Source organism: Eleutherodactylus coqui, chromosome 6, assembly GCF_035609145.1.
Source record: "Eleutherodactylus coqui strain aEleCoq1 chromosome 6, aEleCoq1.hap1, whole genome shotgun sequence".
In the NCBI taxonomy this organism is placed as follows: Eukaryota; Metazoa; Chordata; class Amphibia; order Anura; family Eleutherodactylidae; genus Eleutherodactylus; species Eleutherodactylus coqui.
In genome coordinates, this window is record NC_089842.1 from 145,722,097 (window position 1) to 145,743,170 (window position 21,074).

General features: G+C 45.7%; 1 protein-coding gene and 1 long non-coding RNA gene across 3 annotated transcripts; one reads left to right on the forward strand and one right to left on the reverse strand.

The window, feature by feature from the left end:
* Positions 1-6,852: 6,852 nt before the first annotated feature.
* Positions 6,853-13,138, reverse strand: PPP1R15A (protein phosphatase 1 regulatory subunit 15A). 2 transcript variants are annotated; one of them, XR_010793194.1, is made up of 4 exons: positions 12,841-13,138; positions 10,115-11,172; positions 7,646-8,827; positions 6,853-7,609 (listed from the first exon to the last, which is right to left on the reverse strand). XR_010793194.1 is itself a non-coding variant. In XM_066607872.1 (3 exons), exons 1-3 carry the CDS (start codon positions 12,863-12,865, stop codon positions 8,618-8,620), a joined length of 1,293 nt encoding a protein of 430 aa, XP_066463969.1. In that variant the 5' UTR covers positions 12,866-13,138; the 3' UTR covers positions 6,853-8,617. The 2 variants fall into 2 exon arrangements, 1 of the variants encoding a protein (XP_066463969.1); XM_066607872.1 differs by having other exon boundaries at positions 6,853-8,827.
* On the forward strand, positions 12,921-19,596 carry LOC136632743 (uncharacterized). The gene is made up of 3 exons (XR_010793195.1): positions 12,921-13,010; positions 18,464-18,581; positions 19,523-19,596. It is a non-coding gene; the product is annotated as an uncharacterized lncRNA (long non-coding RNA).
* Positions 19,597-21,074: the final 1,478 nt, after the last annotated feature.

The following is a 21,074-nucleotide window of genomic DNA, read 5'->3' on the forward strand; positions in this document are numbered from 1 at the left end:
TCCAGAGGTAACCCCCCGCCCCCCAACTGATCCTAAAGTGATGTCATATCCTAGCAATATCCCATCATTATACAATGGGAATAACCTTTTAAATGCAGCAGATTGTTTTCTTTTGTCTGTGTGTGAAAGTCCCTGTTACGAAGATCCAATAACCATTTGCCTGTGCGCAGTCCGTTTATCCATAGTCACTGGGACAGTCTGGTTTCTGGTCCGACTTTATAAAATGTTTCAGTAAAAATTCCCAAACTATTGTAGTACAAATGTGATAAGCGAGTATACTTGCTAAAGGCAATCGCTCGAGCGAGCATTGGCCTTAGCGAGTATCTTCCCCGCTTGAGACTGCAGATTTGGGTGCCGGCTGTGGGGGAGAGCGGGGCGGAACGGAGGGGAGATCTCTTTCTCCCTCTCTACCCCCCCCCCCCCCCCTCGCTCCCTCCTGCTGACTGCCGCAACTCACCGCTCCCCCGCGCCGGCACCCGAACCTGCAGTCTCGAGCGGGGGAGATACTCGCTAAGGCCAATGCTCGCTCGAGCAATTGCCTTTAGCGAGTATACTCGCTCATCTCTAGTTGCTATTTAAAAAGGCAAGGTTTTCAATTTTTTTTCCTTCTTTGACCTGTGGTGACCACTTCTCATCATGTTCCACTGCCAACGTGCAGAAAATCAACAACATATAAGACGGGTGAATCCCTCCTGGCCAGTTCTTTCAATTGTGTCATCCTCTATCATACATTGACTTGGAAACAAATTAGGCTGCTTTCAATGTCCATTTTTAGTTTTGTATTTTTTGTTTTTTTTTGCCAAAACCAAGGAATCCTCTTGGACTGTTGTATTAATGCAGCCTTAAAGGGGTTGTCCAGTTACTGGACAACCCCACTTCAATAGCACTGCCTGCATTAAAACAATAAACTGAACTATACTTACCCTTCTGCAGCTGCTGGGACCCAGCACGGCTGTAATTGTTGTGGTATAATCAGGAAATCAGGTGACCGCCACAGTGTGCTGCTCGTTCTCCTGGCATCGATGCTCACATTCCTCGAGCCTTGATGCCAGGAGTTCAAGAACGTGTTGCTGCAGTGGTCATGTGATTTCCTGTGACATCATCTGCCCAGCAATCACTGGGAGCACAGTAGGCTGCGGCGCAGGATCACAGTGCCTGCAGAGGCGTAAGTATGCTTCAGTTTATTGTTTTAAGTAGGCAGTGTTACTGAAGCAGGGTCCCTTTTAGGGGACAACCTTCTCCCCCATGGAAAAATAAGGTCGAATGATCCTCTGCTTAGGAAAAGCACCGTCAGCCTGAGCAGAGCCCCCCCTCCCTCCTTTGAGCTGATGTATTGCTAACAGGATGGCTTCATTTAGTAAAATGTTTGTACTTGTTGCACCTCCCCCTTTAAGCGCACTGATGTTATATGGGCCTTGATATCAAGGGCTGGTAAAATATTACAGGGTTATTCTGTAAGTGGCCTTGCCGTATACATGTTTAGTTTTATGGATCATGGACCCTTAAGGTTTCTTAAACTGCAGCCTTTTGTTTGTGATGGTGCCATCATGTACCCAGCTGTGGCTAAATAAAAATCTGATGCAAACATGGTCGCTTTTTCCATTCTTTAAAATTAAAATCTAGGAAACATGACGTTCTTTGGTAATGTAGATGTAGGACTAAACTACACTGGTGACTTCTAATGGTCTACTCAGACATGGTGGAGTAGTGGTACAGATTCCATAACACAAGTATGCCGGAAATTACAGGACCTGCGGATGGGGCTTTTGAAATCTTACTATAAATGCGCTGGGGACTTTCTATATGGTAAAATACTAGCATATTGGAGCTAGTTTCAGGGTGGTGTTAGGGATATTTCAGGGACCCCAATGATATGCTGCCGAATTCCAAATTAGAAGTTATTTCAGGCCTGGAGAAGTCAGTGACACACCGACAGGTTGCTGCATTTCAGAGAGTTCTAAAATTTATTCTACAAACAGACCTTTATGGAGAGAGAAAGGGAGTGGCTTTATGCCAAAGCTGTATGCAGTTGTTTTGAGAAATAGGCAACAAATGATAACAGGCATCGCTGCACAACACGTACCCAGTATCAGCATATAGCAAGTGTAGGCATGTGAAACATATGGCTCAACAGGCATTTCATGAGTAACTGATAAACAGTACATTTCCACACCAACTCAAGACATAACAACTAAGATATCCTTCATGAGAATTGCTGTGCTGGTGATGCTGGTTGCAAGCCCAGATGAGTCCTCATCTCAGCTTGTTAAGAGAGTTAAGCTAAAGTTCATTAAATGGCTGACAGAAGACTAAATAGAGAACAGAACCTGGATCTTAACAGTGGTTTCACAGTTGCGTTGGAACCACCGGTTGAAGGTTCTATCGCAGATCCACAAAATACCAGAAGAAAAAGCTAGACAGCAGAGCGCAAAGTGAATGGAACTTATTGTAGCCAATGGGGTCTGATCGGAGTTGAGCCGTTCACCCATGGAGAACTCCTGACATAGGTGTGAAACCACCTGCACACTCCAACATGTAGTGGTTACATTGGCATGTAACACGTACATCTCAAATAAAAATCTTAAGATTTGTTGGAAATTTTCTACTGCATCTGGAGTGGAGGCCTTTTTTAAACACCGTTCTCATGTGAATAAGCATTTGCCAAACGGCTTTGCATGATGATTGTTAAGTGATGGAACGATCAGCAATAGATTAAGTATCACTGCAATCATTGGATGCAGACTTAAAAAGGGAATTATTCTTAACGATGGTTTGATTACGACCGCTCCCGTAGAGCTTGTTCCCTGCCTTCTGTAGGGACAGAAACACTTGTTTAATATTCCCTCCTACCATACTAACCGCAGTGCTTCCAATATTACTGCACTGGAAGAAAGAGCACATTAACATTTCCATTAGAGAATAACAAGGGGAAGGCACTAGGGGTGCTGCTGTGGAGGGCTTGTCAAAACCGAATTAACGATAAGACTGATTCCCTTTTCCATTTTGCCCCCTCCTTCACAAGAGCACCAATGGAGATTTAACAAATTAGTAGCCTAGGGACTGAATTGTTTGTAGCACTTTACCTCCAAAAGCCATGGCCCTGTTGGCCTGGGCATCCAGTCTATAGTGTCTGAGGAACGTGTTTGGGTTAGCCCTTCCACTTGTTGATCCAATGAAACCAGAATAATTGTTCCTAACGCAGTTAAGTGTAGAGCGCCTTGGTGTAAGTCGGATTTAAAAAGTATGTTTTTAAATGAGTAATGTGAAGTCTTCTGGAAGGAAGAGCAAAAAACTATCTTGTCGCCATTATCTATAATCTGTAGAACCCAAAGGTTTTGGATTATTTCTACTGAGATATGAAAGTTGACAAGCTTCCTCCCAAAAGCCTGGCGTCATCGCTTGGACAATGTTCCTGGATTAGATTTGGGATTGAGAAAGGATGTACTGCCCTCTTCTTGATCCACCTTTCAAGTAACACCCCGTTTTCCCTTTGATATCTTGTTTGGTGACATATCCTCCGGGAACCTCCTTTCTTTTTTTTTCTATCTGCAGCCTTTTCAATATTTTGTACAATTCTGGTCCAAAAACATGTTTCTTATGGAAACCTATAGCACATATATACTTTTTTTTTTGAGATTGTGTACGATGACCACAATTTCAACCAAAGAGCAAGTGTCATGTTTGTAGGGGCACCCATCTTGGCTCCTAATCCCATAGGTTCTGTTGATATGTCTGTAAGGCAGCTGTGACCATCTTTATAATAGAAGAGAATTTTGATTTCTTCATGAGACATTTTAAATGCTTCTGTAATTGGTCCATCCCGATGACCATTGATCGAGCCACAGCAGGAGCAGCAATATCAGTTTGAATCGTGCTGATGGAGGCTTCCTAGGCTCTTTTTTTTTTTTTCTTTTAAAAGATGATCTGCTCTTCAAACAGAAGAGCGGTTTGTTTAACCACCTTTGCTACCCAGATGTCTATTCGGAGAATTTCTTCCCATAGGAGTCCTGCAAATTGAAATATAGCCGATTCTTAAACTCTCTCAATATTAGGATGCGATTTTTTGCATCTTTCAATTCATTTAATATTTGAATGAACTGTAAATACTCTTATCTTTGATTGATCTAGGTGTATATATATATATGTTGTTTTTTTTATCAGCTTCTATAGCAATAGTGCTGTGCATTGCCTTTAACAAAGTATCAGTATCTTCAAAATAGTATTTATCCTGATTCAGATCCGAATCCCATTCTTCACTCTCTTGCCGAGTTATGATCCTGATAATTAGACTCCGTATAAAGAAACTTGTGCCATTCTAGGCCTTTTCCAAGGGGGTTCACTATTAAGAATCACGTGCATTAGAGAATTCCTGTATTGGATGGCTGGATCCCTACCCTTACCATAACTCTAATATCTTCCCTAAGGGAAGCCCTCTATTTAACCCTTCCCAATCCAACTTTCCTACCACTTGAAATATAAGCCCTAGCTAAAATACACAAAAAAACAACTCACCTTGCAGGTCCCTTCAGCTGGTCTCCGGCGCTCCTACAGACATCCGTGCAGTCCTCAATGCTGATGGAGCATCTCTTGCTGGTACGATGCTTGAATACCCCACCTCCAGCAAGCGATTGGTCCACGAATGCCACCTCACCCAATCAGAGCTGGTGCTCGATTAACCAATCACAGCCGTTCATTGAATGGCTGAGGCAACGCTCGTGAACCAATCAGGGCAATTGCTTGCTGGAGGCAGGGTAATTAAGCCCTGTCACCAGCAAGAGATGCTCAGTCAGTATTGAGGACTACACGGTAGCCAGCGGGCAAGAACTGCACACCCCCTGAAGACACTTTTCCTTTTTTTGGGGGGCAAAAATATAAGACATGTTCCCTCCCCTTTTGTTGATCCAGAGGAAGGGGGGAAAAAACATTAATCAGAAGCCAATTTAGCCCATGTGGGGGAATAAAATACCAGTCAGAATAATCCCTGGATCAATGTTTGAAAGTTTCTACACGACTCCAAGACCCGGATCAACAACCCCACTGGTTATTTAATGTCTAGATCCTGTATCATAGCGCTTTAGAAAGGCATCTCATCCCCTCTTGAACTCCTCTACCGATTTTGCCATCACCACATCCTCAGGCAGAGCGTTCCATAGTCTCACTGCTCTTACAGTTCTCCTCTGTGCATCACAGTATGCTGAGGGGTGCTCTGACTTCAGACTTCTCTTCTGCATATGTATATTACAGTATTCACAGAAGTCAGATCTCTCCTGCAGTGTTAGAAATGTGTCGGACCTCCTTTGACATGGGAGTTATGCAGGGAAATCTGACAAGGTCTGACACTGGCTTGGGAAGGGTTAAATATTAAATCAGTGCATGGAGAACACAATTTTGTATAAACCTAATTACACATGTTGCACTTGGATTTTTTCCCCCCTCCTTTGTTCTGGTTTTGTAACATTCTTCCTCACTGGAAGGAAATGACAGAACCAGGACCATTGATACAGGCTTTCACAGGCTCTGCTCACAGTAGTGAGAGCTGCTAAAGGCACTGCAAATTTGGGGCACCCAGAGTTCTAATCCATCTTGGAAGTGGAAATAAGGACAGGCCACAAACTGAGCCAGCAGCTCCTTGGTTAGATCACTGTTGCTTTGAATCACATAATCTGATGTGTCCGTATTCCCATGTATCCACTATCATTTGACTCACATACCAGCAGAATGGCTTTCCACCAACTGCACCTCTTACGACACACTTAGTCTGTCCTCCAGTGCTGTGAAAGAGAAGACCGTATCACCAAAAATGAGTCTAAAGTGTGTGCTCTAATGAAAGAGGTGCTGGTACATCACTTTCTACACTGTTAGGGCTTAAACACACTGCTGTGGGCACCACCACTCACCAGCACAGAGTGTAGCTGTGCCTTAAGGAAGAGTCTTCTCCCTTGCTGGCTTTTCACACTTTGCACCAGAGCGTAGGAAAGTTACCGTGGGAAGATCAGTGCTGCCCATGATTTATTTAGTATGTGCAGAGGGTGGAAGATATGGCCAGAGTGAAGGCAGGACAACTCCTAGCAGTCACACCTGAGAAATCAATAGTGGAAAAACAAAAAAAAAAAAAAAAAAAAAAAAAAAAAAAACACTACTGAAATCAGTGGTTTTGTTATCAGTCGTATAAGGGGAGAAGACCACTGATGTGAATTTTATGACTTTAGAGGTTTAGTGTTTCCTTGCAGTGTTCTACTTCATTGTTTCTCAACTCCAATGTTCAGGGCCCACCAACAGGTCACGTTTTCAGAATCTCCTGTAGCAAAAACATCTGTGGCAATGTCTGAGGCACTGACAATAATTACATCACCTGTGCAACACTGAGGAAATCCAGAAAACATGACCTGTAGGGGTCCCTGAGGACTGGAGTTGGGGAACACTGTTCTACTTGGCTTGATAGCCAAGCTCTGACCAGCATATGAGGGAGCAGAGAGCCCACATTGGCATCTTGAAAGTGTCATGTGACTTAGAGGTCTACATTTCTAGTCCTCCCTGGTCTCCTATAGCCATTTCATTACTGTAAAGGTCAGTTATGGGTCTTCCACCAGTTACACTTCTTGATATCCTCCAAAGTGCTGCAGCATTGTAGCCCCACAGCGCTGGGGTCTTGGATTCAAATCTCAGTAAGGACAACACCTGTATGGAGTTTATATGCCCCCTGTGTTTGTGTGGGTTTCCTCCAGTTTACCCCACTATAGGTGAACAGACTGCGCCCCAACGGGGACATTATATGCTATAATTATATTCCATGTAAATGTGTAAAATAAAGTGCTGTTGATCCTTAGCATTAAACAAACAGAAAAATCAAAGTGAATAATTACATAAATATTTACTTACAAGTGTTAAAATAAAAGTACAAAACATTTTTTATGTAAACAAATTTAAAAAAGTATAACAATAATCACCAAACAGGACAAAACTTCTCACTGGAGAAAGACAAATTCCTGGTTTAGCACTTCCCCACTAGTGGGCGCTGCAGGCAGGATTCAGTTAATGCCACACATTTCTTTATGTGATAGAAAAAGAACTTGGGTTGGAGATGTTTAGCCAAACCCTAGGCAGCATATAATGCATGCACATGATGCTGCCAGAGCCATTACATGCTCTGTGCCAGGGGGAGCGACACGTAGTCATCACATGGGGCCAATCACAGGACAAGTTGCCCAAACACTTCAAAACATACATACAAATGCTACATCCAGTGCAAGGGGTACATCCACATGGGAGCTGTATGCAGATCACAGGGTAAAGTCTGCAGCATAACTTGCTGAGTAGCAGATTAAGGCCGGCTGCACACGGGCATATTTATGTATTGCGGAATCTGGAGCGGGCATATGCCTGCCTTTGGGTTCTGCAGCAAATACCGCCAATAGCATGCAAAGAAAAAGAGTTTTCCTGCACACAAGCGGAAATCAATTTACGATTTTCTGCTCATGGAGGAAAAATTGCAGCATGCTCTATTTTTGATTCTGGTTGGACAGCTTCCACTGAAGTCAATGGAAGCAGTCTGACTCGCAGCCCTTCCTCAATTAACATAGCGGAAAGGTCGTGGATTCAGTATCATCGCCTAGCGTTGATGGATCGTGGATTCAGTATCAATCGCCAGCCAGACCATCTGCAGTGCAAGAGGAAAACTACAGGTATGTGATGGATCACCAGCTGGGCACCGGGTCAGATTCCGGTGTGGGATCCTGCATCCAGAGTCTGACCCATTCATGTGCAGCCAGCTGCAGATGAGTTTACACTGGCGATTTCTCCCCACCAGTGGATAAGACTTCTTGGCTTGTACAGTAAGGCTGCTGCAGAACCCCCCCCTTAGTGTTTACATGTGAACATACCCCAATGAGCCGCTGCCATCAGAGCAGCTGAACATGTACAAGTGTACCAGCTTTCTAATCATCTGGAAGATCAATACATGGAGCAGTTTCAGTAAAAAGACTGGAAGAGGACCACAGTGATCAAAACATTCCAGGTTTAGACAAGCGTGACCAAAGTCACCATCTGTGGCCTCACTTCCAGTAGGCAATCCCCATGTATTCCAAATACTGTAAGGCTGGGTGAGGTAGATAGAGGAATGGCCCACTCCATAAGTAGCGTTGCCATTTTGCATAGGCTTTTAGTAACCTGGTATACAATGCCCTTAAATACAACAGTTGTGCTTTATGGCACAGACACATCAAGTGTTGGGGCCCATTCACACAGCAGATTCTCATCAGAGCTCTGTCCGAGTTTGTAATGGGCAAACTCAGCCCCATTAAAAATAAATAAATAAATGAGGCAATGCAGACTAGCTTTTTCAGACTGACTAAGAAAAAAAACATTTTTTTTTTTAAAGAAGTCACATGCCCTATTCACAGACAGGAGTAGGATATGTAACGGGCACTGCCCCCATCATCCATTGCCAAGATGTTGCATCTGAGAATTTCAGGCACAACCATTTGTAAGTTCAAAAAGTATAAAATCTTCACATCACTGAAAACTACATAACACTGGAGTAAATAAGTCACAGATGTCCCCGACATGAGGAGTGCAAAGGAAATAAACAGAGCCGGGCACTGAGCAGTTGTCAGACAGTCTATTCTTGGTTGCTGTATAATCTGGCCCAGATCTTCTCTCTGTGAGGAGCGTTCAGGCAGAAGCCGATGGCGGCCTCCGTCTCAGCGATGCGCCTCTGGAAGCGGCTGCGATCCCGCGCGTACTCTTCCCACGGTCCTTTCCGAGCCATTCTGTGAGCGAAGCTCCAGGCGATAATTGGGTGAATGGTGACTTTGGGTGAGAAGCGCACCTGAGAAGAAAGGGTTAAATGTTATAAGAGCAGTTTATACAATCAAGCTAATAAAATCTGCTATCCGAGCCCTACAGCTCAGTGACCGGACAGGTATAGCCACACCAAAGGGATTATTACTGCAATTATGTGGTTCTAACGAGCAGCGCAGAACAAGTGACACAGCAGGTAGCCATGACAGCCCCATCCCAGAATTCCTCTGGGTGGATCTTACTCCCATGGATCACCCGTTTCACATGATGGCATCAGATCTCACAAGAGGCCTTATGCAACAAGGTGAAATGTCAGGATTCTTAAGCGATGACTAAGAAAAAAGGAATGTCCTCCCAGGCTATTATCTCCTAGTGACCAGCTAGATAACACTGGGGTGATACTGTGTATACCACTGGCCTGTTATCTTCTATACTTAACCCCGTAAGGACCAGACACTTTAGGGATTTTACCCGTGTGGTGGTTTTACTGCCTTATTTTTTCTTCAGCTACCAAAATTATTTTTGCTGCATTTTTTCTAAGACACATAGGGCGATTTTTTTTATATACTTTTTCCACTGACTTTAGTTTTATTAGGGGTACAAAGCTAAAGTGTTTTTTTTTAATTTATTTTAGTGTAATCATACTAATTTTAAAGATAAGTTAAAGGAATGCTATATTAGAGCCCCAGTTACAGTGGGAGCCCCAGTTACAGTGGCAGACCTGATCATGGTGTGCTGGTGGCACATGTTTACAGTGCTTGGCCCTGAAGGGGTTAATTCCCTCTCCCCAGATAGGAAGTGGGAATAGATCAGTTAAAACTATTAAGTCAATGAGTGGCCTCATCTATAGTAAAGTCTGGAGTTCTCTACATTGAGGCATCCTATGGGTTAATGAAGTTTTGGGAACCAGGGACACCAATGGCTTTACTACTGCTGCTAGAACTGAAGTAGTGTTTCTAGTAGTCAGTGCCAGTTTATAGAGCAATTACATTTAAGCTTCAGACATGTCAAGTTTTGACTTGTGGGAGTACAGCTGCCGAGACCCCCACTAGTTACTAAAACTAATGGGCAGAAGCACTCAGAGCACTGCGCCTGTTTGGCTGTCATTGCAAGCAGTGTACCGGCTCCATAGACTTTATGAAGACCATGCAGCACTCTGAGCACTGACCGAAACCACCAACAGGCACAGTACTAAGGTTAGTGCTTCTGTGTTAGGGAGTCTCAGCAGTTGTGCCCGCACCAATCAAAACTTAACACATCACTAAGACATGTCAAGTTTTTAAAAGTCTTACGTTTGTTTGCCCTGTCCACTTACTTTCTTAGTGCATTGGTTGCCTTCTTCCATCAGCTCTTCTTTCAGTAGAGGGCACTTGTGAGAAGACTTGTATCCAGAGAGCACTGGCTTCATCTTCTGCTTTTTGGTAACTGTCCCACAATCATGGAGTGTTTCAGGACTTTTGGTGGAGGGTTCCTTCTTTGGCTGTCCAGGACTGCTTGTAGGCATGGCAAAGGAAAATGGATTATATGGATCATCACTGCGACAGAAAGATGCCCAGAGATCTTCCCCTTCGTTGCATGAATTACTGTCTTCATCCCAAGAGTCCTCGTCAGACCAGTCACTCTCCTCATCCCAGTTCTCTTCATTCTTGGATGACTGTGTCCACGACTCCTGCATACCACTGTCTAAGGACATCTCCTCTTGGGTACAGTCTCCTTCCAACTCCTCCACCTCGGACTCCTCTGAGGAGTCCACTTCTTCTAATGGCATGCAGATCATTGACAGGATGACTGGATTTGTACAGGATGGTAGACTATTCTCTTTGCTTACCACCTCTTTATATTTACAGTCTTCCTCCATCTTGGCAAATTCTTGATCAGTCTCCATTTCTAAGTTGCAAGACTCTTCAATGACCATCTTGTCAACGGGCTCAGTGTGACTTCCCCAGTCACTCTTCCCAGTGCCTGCGCTCATGGGCTGCTCGGTGTCACACATGGTCTTAACCCTTGACTGTTTCTTGCGGTCGTACATGGTTGCCATCAGGGCTGGTAATAAGAGACCCACGACACTCCAGCACACCCAGACCCCCGCTCGCAGAGCCTTGCTCATACAGATGTGAGGAAGCATCTTCCAGTTAGACGCTTGTGTCTGCAGAATGTTCTTGCCCAGTGACATAAGGGAACGTAGGATTCTTAGAGCCATTGTGACAACAACGACCACGACTGTGTCCGGGTCAGTGAGGACTAGTGGCGTCTGTGGGTGGTCCTTCACAACATCAATCTGGAAGGCGGTGCCTCTATGCCAGATGGACAGAGGAGAGGTCAAGTTATCCCGGTATAAGACGTTGAGGTAGTCAAGTCCCATTCTGTGAAAAACTGAGAAAATAGAAAATTGTGAGTCAGACACCATTATCATGGAACCGGTTATAACATTACAAGTAACCAGACTTCTAGATCTGGTGCCCGCTGGTCTGTTCCTGACCTCCCAACGAGTTGTATGGCACTGCACATGCCACCAACACAGTCTACTAACTCTTCACTGCAGTCCTACTTTGATGAGGGGCCCCCATGCCGGTGATCAGGAGCTCCCAGTGATGGAACCCACACCGATCCAACATCAACTAGCCTGAACATAGGAGGTCAGTGTTACCCAAGGACTCTACGCACATCGGAGCCCTGTCCTCGTATACCCTGAAGCTTCGTGTACTGTTACACCCAGTCTGGAGGCTTGTGTGTCTGAACTGAGACTTTATATAGAAGCGCTCTGCTAAACTAACCCGTCATGTCCATCTGAGCTATAATAGTACATGCCGTCTTATTAATACAGCATTCATGGCATCCGTCATCTCCGCAGCAGTTATACAACTATGGTGACACCCCAAGTGCCTTTGTTATGACAATACACCCATCACGTGGAATCCCGTCAGTCCACGCTATAAACAACGGGAGGGATGGAAACCTGCAAGACGTGAAGAACGGGACCAACGCAGAACAACCCATCGGAGAGTCTGAGACTAACCCGGCCGTCTGGGTGTGGGCCAAGATTCAGCCCTGACACCAGAGGGTCACTTTAGGACCCCCTACAGAAACACCCTGAGGCCGGGCTTACATGACCGTATGTGCAAGACGCTACGTGGGTCACAGGGTTTAACGCCATTGAGCCGGCCTATCGCAGCGATACTGTACTGCGCATCTCACCAACGCCGACATGCAGTCTTGTTTTAGCTCCCTGAAAAGCGTATAAATGCCGCCCTTCTGCAAGGCAATCACATGGACAGGGCTGATTACAGGTCCATAGAGAACAGTGGGCTCACGTGGTGAAATAGAACACTGTCCTTTTTTGCGCTCACGTAATATACAATGTTTACACGCAAGTGAAACCGCGCCGGTCAGAGTATTTGACTGCCCATGAATTACCGCATATACATCTTACGCAATTCAAATAAGATTGTGAGAGTCCGGCCAAAGAGTCACCTGTAGAGGCCACCATGACAGCGGCCATATAATACAAGTACAGGCCATATCTGCTAGGCCAGGAAGGGCCACGTAGGATATACACTTTATAAACACGCTGCCAGTGCAGACACCATTCATACCGCAGCAGACAATTTGCATAGGAAATCATTTATGCAAATTCAATCAGGCTAAGAAGGAGCCCCGCCCCTTACATGGCTGACTGGTCTTACGCCACAGGAAAGTCTCAATCACTGAGGGGAGATTGTGAAGTGCTTAAAAGGGGTAAAAACAACCCAGAAATCCAGTCCAACTATAATAGGACTGGTCAGAGGCAGCGAGCGCGGGCCAGCACTGTACAGGAGGGCGAGAGCGGCCACCACTGCTGTGCCCAGCTGTCTGCCAATCACATCATGCACTAAAAACCCCACAGGGGGAGCACACTGCCAGCAGGTGCCATTATAGAGGCAGAATATATATTCTATATACACATACATATACACCATTCATTCCCATTAGTGCCTGGACACGTGCCAGGGACACTTCCGGCCAGTGGACTACAACTCCCAGCATGCTCCGGGCGATACATACCAGGCACGGCTCTGTCCAGGCTCATCCTGTGACGACGGCGCCCCAGCAGAAGCTAGCGGTGGTCTCCTGGGCGGGGGGCTCCTTGATATTCCGGTGAGACCTGGGGATGTAGACGGCAGGTCGGACTTGCGCTCTGCGGACTGTTCTGCGGCTCCCAGCAGAGGACATGGGTGAGGAGTGGTCGCTACTATCGGGCACACAGCTGTCGGTACTCGCCATGCCTGGTCATCGGGCCGCTCGGTGTCTCGTGTAGTCTTGGTTTTGTTGTGTTGTAGGGTGTGATATGGGGACTGAGCGTCCTAGTAGTGCTTATATAGTGTGTGACGTAGCCAGCTGGCCAATGGGCGTGAGAGGGCGTGGTCTCGTAACGTAGGAAAATACGTGACGTTCTGCGTGTAGTTGTAGAAGGTGTGGAGAAAGAACATCGGTTACTATAGAGACAGGGGGCGGGGAAATAACGTCACGCGCTAAGTATAGTAACAGTGACGTCATGAAAGTGCTGCAAGAAATCTCTGGAAATTACTCACTGATGTCTCGTGCTTTCCCAGACGAGAGAAAATGTACATGATGGGGGAGGGGGAATAATGTCTGAATGTAGAGGGGGAGGGGAAGGAAAGAATAATACCTGAATGTAGAGCGGGACAGGAAGGAAAGAATAATACTCACCTGAATGGAGGGGGGATGGGGAGGAGGATGGGAAATAATACCTGAATGTAGAAGGGGCAAGAATATTACCTGAATGTAGGGGAATGGAAAATAATACCTGAATGTAGAGGGGAGGGGGAGGAAAGAATAATACTCACCTGAATGGAGGGGGGATGGGGAAGAGGATGGGAAATAATACCTGAATGTGGAAGGGGAGAAAGGGCAAGAATAATACTTGAATGTAGGGGGATGGGGAATAATACCTGAATATAGAAGGGGAGAAAGGGCAAGAATAATACCTGAATGTAGGGGGATGGGAAATAATACCTGAATGTAGAGGGGGAGAAGGGGCAAGAATAATACCTGAATGTAGGGGGATGGGAAATAATACCTGAATGTAGAGGGGGAGAAGGGGCAAGAATAATACCTGAATGTAGGGGGATGGGAAATAATACCTGAATGTAGAGGGGGAGAAGGGGCAAGAATAATACCTGAATGTAGGGGGATGGGAAATAATACCTGAATGTAGAGGGGGAGAAGGGGCAAGAATAATACCTGAATGTAGGGGGATGGGGAATAATACCTAAATGTAGAGGGGGAGAAGGGGCAAGAATAATACCTGAATGTAGGGGGGGAGGGGAAGGAAAGAATAATACTCACCTGAATGGAGGGGGATGGAAAATAATACCTGAATATAGAGGGGGAGAAGGGGCAAGAATAATACCTGAATGTAGGGGGGAGGAGGAGGAAAGAATAATACTCACGTGAATGGAGGGAGGATGGGGAATAATACCTGAATGTAGAGGGGGAGAAGGAGCAAGAATAATACCTGAATGGGGAAGGGGGGGGGGGAGAATAATTCTCACCTGAATGGAGGGGGGGGGGGGGGGAATAATACCTGAATGTAGAGGGGAAGAAGGGGCAAGCAGAATACCTGAATGAGGGGGGCAAGAATAATTCCTGAATGGGGAGGGCAAGAATAATACTTACCTGAATGGTGGGGTGATGGAGAATAATACCTGAATGTAGAGGGGGAGAAGGGGCAAGAATAATACCTGAATGTAGAGGGGAGGGGAATAATAGTCACCTGGATTTAGATTGAGGGGGTCGGTGGGGTCCAAGGAATAATACACTCATCCAAATGTAGAGGGGGGGGGGGAGAATAAATCTCACTTGAATGTAGATGGGGGTGGTCGAGGAATAATACACTCACCTGAATGTAGATGGGGGTGGGGTGTAGAATAAAACTCACTTGAATGTAGATGGGGGGCATTGAAGAATAATACATTCATCTGAATGTAGAGGGGGGTCCAGGAATAATACACTCACCTGAATGTAGATGGGAGGGGCATCAAGGGGTATTATTGTATCTTGACGCTACCAGGAAGTCCTAGTGGAGCCAAGGTTGACGGAGGGTGACGCCCCCTGTACGTGATTGGCTGCTGAGGTGATTCGGCTTTAGGTCCTGGAAGGGCACTAAGGAATCCCAGCTGCAAGGGGCTTCCCAGACAGTGGACCACTATTGCGGTCTGCGGCTTCCTGCTCTCCTCTGAAAGTGCTGCAGCGTCCGTTTAACAGGAACACATGCAATAAGAGACTACCACAGTGCCCCCATAACAGTCTTAGGCCGGCTGCACACAAACAGGTCAGATTCTGGTGCGGGTCAGATTCGCACTGGTATCCAACCCTGTGCCTGGTCGGTGACCCTGTGTACCTGTGTTGCATATGGTTCGCACAGCTCGCTGTTAGACATGCGCAGTACAGATTTTTATTTTTAAAGCCCTGCTCTTCCCACATCATGGCCTAGGCGATGATACTGAATCCACAACCTTTCCACAATGTCAATTGATGAAGGGCTGTGGGTCGGACAGCTAACATTGACTTTAATGGAAGCCGTCCAAGTGGAATCCGCTCAAAAATAGAGCATACTGCAATTTTGTTTTTCCTCTGCAAGAGGAAAATCGCAATAGATTTCCGCTCCTGTGCAGGAAAAAGCGCTTTTCCACAGCATGCTATGGGCGGTATTTGCTGTGGAACCCGGAGGTGGATGCCTGCACCGGATTCCGCAACGCAAATCCGCCCGTGTGCAGCCGGCCTTAGATACAATAATGCCATAATGAAACAGCCACAGTGCCCCCATAACAGTGTCAGATGCAATACCGCTGCCTGGGAGGGCAGGAACAGCTGAGCTGGCTCTACCACTCTGTTTCTGGAATGCCCATAGAAGTCTATGGATGTTACACAAACTGCAGCAAGCTACCAACTTACAGAAACCGTGAAGCTCCCTGTGCCAGACTGTGTAACACCTAGTGACTTTTTTGGTAGTTAAGCAGTTTAGCTCTGGGGGTCTTAACTCAAAATAGGTGAGGATCCCAGACCGATCCAACTCTTATGGTGCCTTCTGTGGCTATGTCATAATGGCTACTCCTTTAAAGGAAGTCTGTTACCAGATTTTGGGCTACCAACTGAACAACCAGGTAGATGTGATGAAGCACTGAGTGGGCGGGGAGACTCGGACACAGCGGGAACACCCATCAGGCAGTGATACCCTCCTTTGCCTCCTCCGGTTACCCCTCTGTTAGCAGCGATAGGCCGTTACGGGAAATGGACCAAAATGTAACAAGTTCTATGTGTGGATTGCAGCAGTGAGACACAATGTGAGTGCAGAATTCTATTTTGGATTGAATTATTGAATTGGGATCCTACTCTTGCATCAACTAATTATGACGCTGTAGACCCTTTTAACTCCTTCTTGGCCACATAACATAAATATACATCCTACAGTCTTAAAGGGTGCATGGAGTGAGCTCAGCTCTATACCTAGCAAGTATCCGCTGTTTTCAACAGCTGACAACCGCTGGCAAAGGCTAGGATTGGAGTTAGCTCAGAGCAAGGCCGTTAACTCCTTTGATGCTGCAGTCAGTGCTGACCGCTGCATCTAATCAGTTAGTGTGGGGGAACCCCTCTCTCACCGCATCAGCACCCCTGCAACGTGATCACAGGGTGTCAGAGGGTTGACATGGCGGCTCAGAGCCTAGTGAAGGCTTCCAGAGCTGCCATGCAGGGACAGAAATTACTATGCAGTATAGCAATAGTGCTGGCACTGCGAAGTGGAATGTTGCCAGAACTATTGTTTTATGGGGCTGTCTGCTGGCATTATTGAGGCAGGACACTATGAACCCCGACTAATGACATGCAAAAGATGTGTGTGGGGATGTATATCTTCTCCATTCACTGTATAGATGAAACATGGCTGATTGTATAGGTGTATCTGTAAAAATGAAGTATTTCCAAAAATTAAAAAAAAAAAGCTGTAGAAAACAAAACAGAAAAAGAAGAGACCTCTAGTTGGGTGCATTGTATAACCTATTGCATTGAGTTCTTGGTGTCAGGGGGTTGTGACTGTAGGGATGTCTTTTTCCCTCTTTTGTGCAGTTGTTACTGGGTGTTTGCATCATTTGGAGGTATTGCATTGTATTGAAATGTATTGCATTCTCTAGATGAAACTCCCTTGTGTACTCAGCTATGCTCCACTGATGCGACTTCCCTGCTAAACAGGGTAAAGGTCCTTTCACACACAACGATGATCGCTCAAAATTCGCTCAAAAGCCATCTTTTGAGTGATAATAATCGTTGCTTGTAAATGTGCTCCCATCGTGCACTTACCGCGTTCTTTTCGTCCATCGCTGAGTTCAGCTCAGCTTAAAATCCATCGTCCCTGATAAGAGGGACCGCACACTGATTTCTCCACAAGCAGCGCTGATAAAATTATTACAGCTGCTGTCCCACTGGAGAACAATAGTGATGTATTTAGAGAACAGATCACCTGCTGTTCTCTAAATACATGCAAATGAAGCTAGTTAGCTACTAATGAGCTGATTAGCCCATTAGTAGTTAATGTAAAATGATCGCTCAAAACTGTCAGTTTCTGATGAAGTTTGAGCGATCATCTGTGTGTGTAAATGGGCCCTAAGGGTCCTTCTAGACTGGGCCATTCTTGTATGAACAAGCCAGTGATGTCACCACCAGCTCGTTCGCTCTCGGTCAGCCTGTTTAGACAGGTAGATACATCTTTGGCTCCTTCAAAAGAGCATCCTCCTTTAGGGTGCGTTCACACGAGCGAGGCGTATTTACGTTCGCACGAGCGCAGCGTATAATCGCCGGAAAGAACGTTTTTCGCCGATCACGACCAGAGCTAGAAAGCGTTTTTTCGTTTGTCTCTACTTTTCAAACGGTCTTTTCGGCCATCGAATATTCGCCGGCACGTATTTCGGTCGCGTATGTCCATTTTTCCGCGGGTTGCCGTTTTTACGTGCTGTAAAATCGCCCATGTGAACGAATACATTCTAAACCAATGCCTCAGATGGTCACGTATATACGTTTGGTCGCAAAAACGCGCCGTTTATGCGCTCGTGTGAACGCACCCTTAGTCTTTCACATTCACTGTATAATGGCCCATTTACATGTAACAATTGTCACTCAGAATTCGTTAAAAATAACGAAATTGCGCAAAATAGTTACGCCTAAATGTGAAACCATAGTGCGCTTTTCGTTTGTCGCTCAGTTTCAGCCAGCATATAAATTGCCGGCTCGCTCACTCTCCACTCAGTATATCATAGAGGAATGTGAGCGCTGAGCGAGAAGTGAGCGATCATCTAAGCGCAATCAGCTAGCGGTGACGTCACTCGCTCATGTGCTTGTTTAAACGAGAATCATACCATGTTACAAGAGCATTAGCGAATGTGAAAGACTGAAGGAGTGGAGTTTACACTGAACCATTAGTGAACGAGCCAATCATGATTTTTATGCTGTATAAGATGAATGACGAGTGAAAAGCGAACGATTCTCATTCGTCATTTAGTTGTTGGCTCACGTGTAGGCCTCATTCACTCAAGCGTTGCGGTTTAAATCGCATCAATGAAGAACAGTCGTGATCGAGTCCCAAGATTAATTAGCGTTTACTCGTCCATTCACACAGGCGTATCGTGGGAAAAATACACTGCAGCCCGGAATTCCGTCGGTCGGCAGAAATCCTCGGAATGACTTCTAATGCTTAAATAGAGTCAGCTGTCTTAGTTTCAGAGTGCCGGACAGAGGTAAACTCCCTCTTCATTGCTTTTTTTTTCAGCTCCCTTAGGAGTCTATGGGAGCCTCCAGCGATTTTTCGTCAACAGATAGCTCAAGACCCATCTTGATGCAGCGTGACAGTTTAATGGTGCAATGTTTTTTTTTCATGCACCCGAAAATCACCCACGTGAATGCATTGGAATCCAATACTTCACATGGATGCGATTTTCGCTGCTAAACACCCTTCCACCTCCCTTCTCCGGCCGCTGTCATAGGAGAAAGATAGTTCTGGAAATATGTTCGGCCGGAATACGGTGGCGGCTCCCATAGACTGCTATGGGAGCATATGACAGCTGCCAGAGAAGGGAGGTGGGAGAGAGTTTAGCAGCGTGACTGCTAAACTCCCTCCTCATTTTCTCCCGCTCTCCGCCCCTTGCTGCAGTCTGCAATGGGAGGGGGCAGGAGCTGGTGTGCTAAAATCCCGCCTCCTCCCCCGTGTCGGCAGCTCCCATAGGCTGGAGCAAAGAGGGGGAGGGGCTAGCTCTGCTAAGCTCCTGCCCCCTCCCCTTGTCACAAGCCCCACTCCTTAAAACGGGAGTTGCAGCTGTGGTCATCGTCACGCCCGTGTGAATAAACCCTCGGGCATAAACAGATAGGCATGTTTTTATTCCATTTTTACGGCCGCAAAATGAGACGAGACGAAGCCATTGATTTCAGTGGTTTCGTTTCCACTATCGAAGTTCTCACCCGCCAATACTACGTGCGAGAAAAGATAGGATTTGCCTTCCCTTTCTCGCATGCCGTTTTTCTACGTATGAGAAGATAGGGCAGGACTTGTCTTCCCGCTTTTTTTTTCTTTAAACTTGTGCACAATAGTGTTAAAAAATAAATAAACCCCGGTTGATGCGCTAATATACTCTGTAGCGGCGAGTGTATCAGCGTATGCGCCCATGTGTTTTTGCCTTTACAGATAGGAAAGAGCAAAAAGTTTTCGGGATCTCCAGCAAAGTCGATTGCAAGTCATTCAGATGGGAATTCCCTAGGTGAGCTGAAACAAAAGGACATTCTCCTCTGTCACCCTGCTGGTGCCCATGTATGCACAGAGTAATAGAAGAAACCCAGCGCAGACTTCCCTAGAAGAGCGAATGACTAACATTCTCTGTAAACACAATAGTCTATAGCACTTCACTCAAAATTAGCTGTGCACCTGTCTAGGCCCTTCGGCCACTCGGCACATACCGCGCATGTATGCATTGCATAGTGCTGCAAGTCCACATGCAGTAACTTGGCAAGTAATACGTGCCAAGATGGAGCATGTCGCGTTTTTTTTTTTTTGCAAGCGCATTTCGTAATGGCACCATTGCCAGTGTGACACACTGTAAGAAAGGCTAGTGTGAGAGCGGCCTCACTGCTCCAGCGTCAGAAAACAGAAGAATAGAAGAAAGTGCACCACAGACTTCCTTGGATGCAAAGTCAGGTTTACATTTTATGTGAGATACGTGTACATGGGTTCCATAAATATGTTACATATTGTGGCAATATTTTCGGGCAATAAGTCTTTCCTCGGACTACAAATGAGCATTAAAGTAAGGCCCCTTTTACACGACCGTATGCATTTTTAGACTCGTCCGATCATGGACAAAAAATCACGTGAAAGAAGATTAGCCATGATCAATTCCAGATTTTAACCAGCATTTTCTTGTCCGTTCACACAGGCGGCTGCAGTATATCGGAGAAAAAATACGCAGCAGCGGGGAAATCCCACATTGGACGCAGTTAAACTACCCCACCCCCACCATCCCTTTTTTTTCAGATCCCATTGAAGTCTATGGAAGCCTCCAGTGTATCTCAGGACAAGACCCATCTTTTCACACCCCGTATAAAATTGGTCGCCGTTTTCAGTCACCCATGTCCTATTTTTCCAGCGCAATTTTTGTACGCGCCTAAAAATCTCTCATCTGAATGAATACATTATAATCCAAAGCTTCAGATGGTCACGATTGTTTGACGTGTATATACAGTGCATGAATAAGACCTAAAACAAGGGAAAAATCTGAAAATGAAAAAACACATAAAAAATGAAGAAAAGCAAACATTACCAATCCAAGTATGTTCCTGAGACTGCAATCTGATCTCCGTAAGTCCAGAAGATCCCGGGCCCAGAGCAAAGGCTTGTAGAAACAAATATTGCCAGACATGACAAACAACTTCAGATTACCCCAGAACTAAGTGTCCGCTTAGGAGGGCAAACACAGACCTATGTGCTTAGGATAAGACATACATGAGAGAGAAAAAAGGGCAAAGACCGCCACTGGGGATCCAAGGCCGCTCTCACATACGGCATCGACAGCACTTTTTAATGCAACCCATGATTCTGATGAGCAAAATAAAACATTTAAAATTATTTATGGACATTGTGTCCTTCATCTCCGTTGGAACCCAGGAGCGCGGGGGAAATTTTTCTATTTTACAAGATGATTCTGATGAGGTGTGTTAAAAAGCATGAAAATAGAGCTGACAGT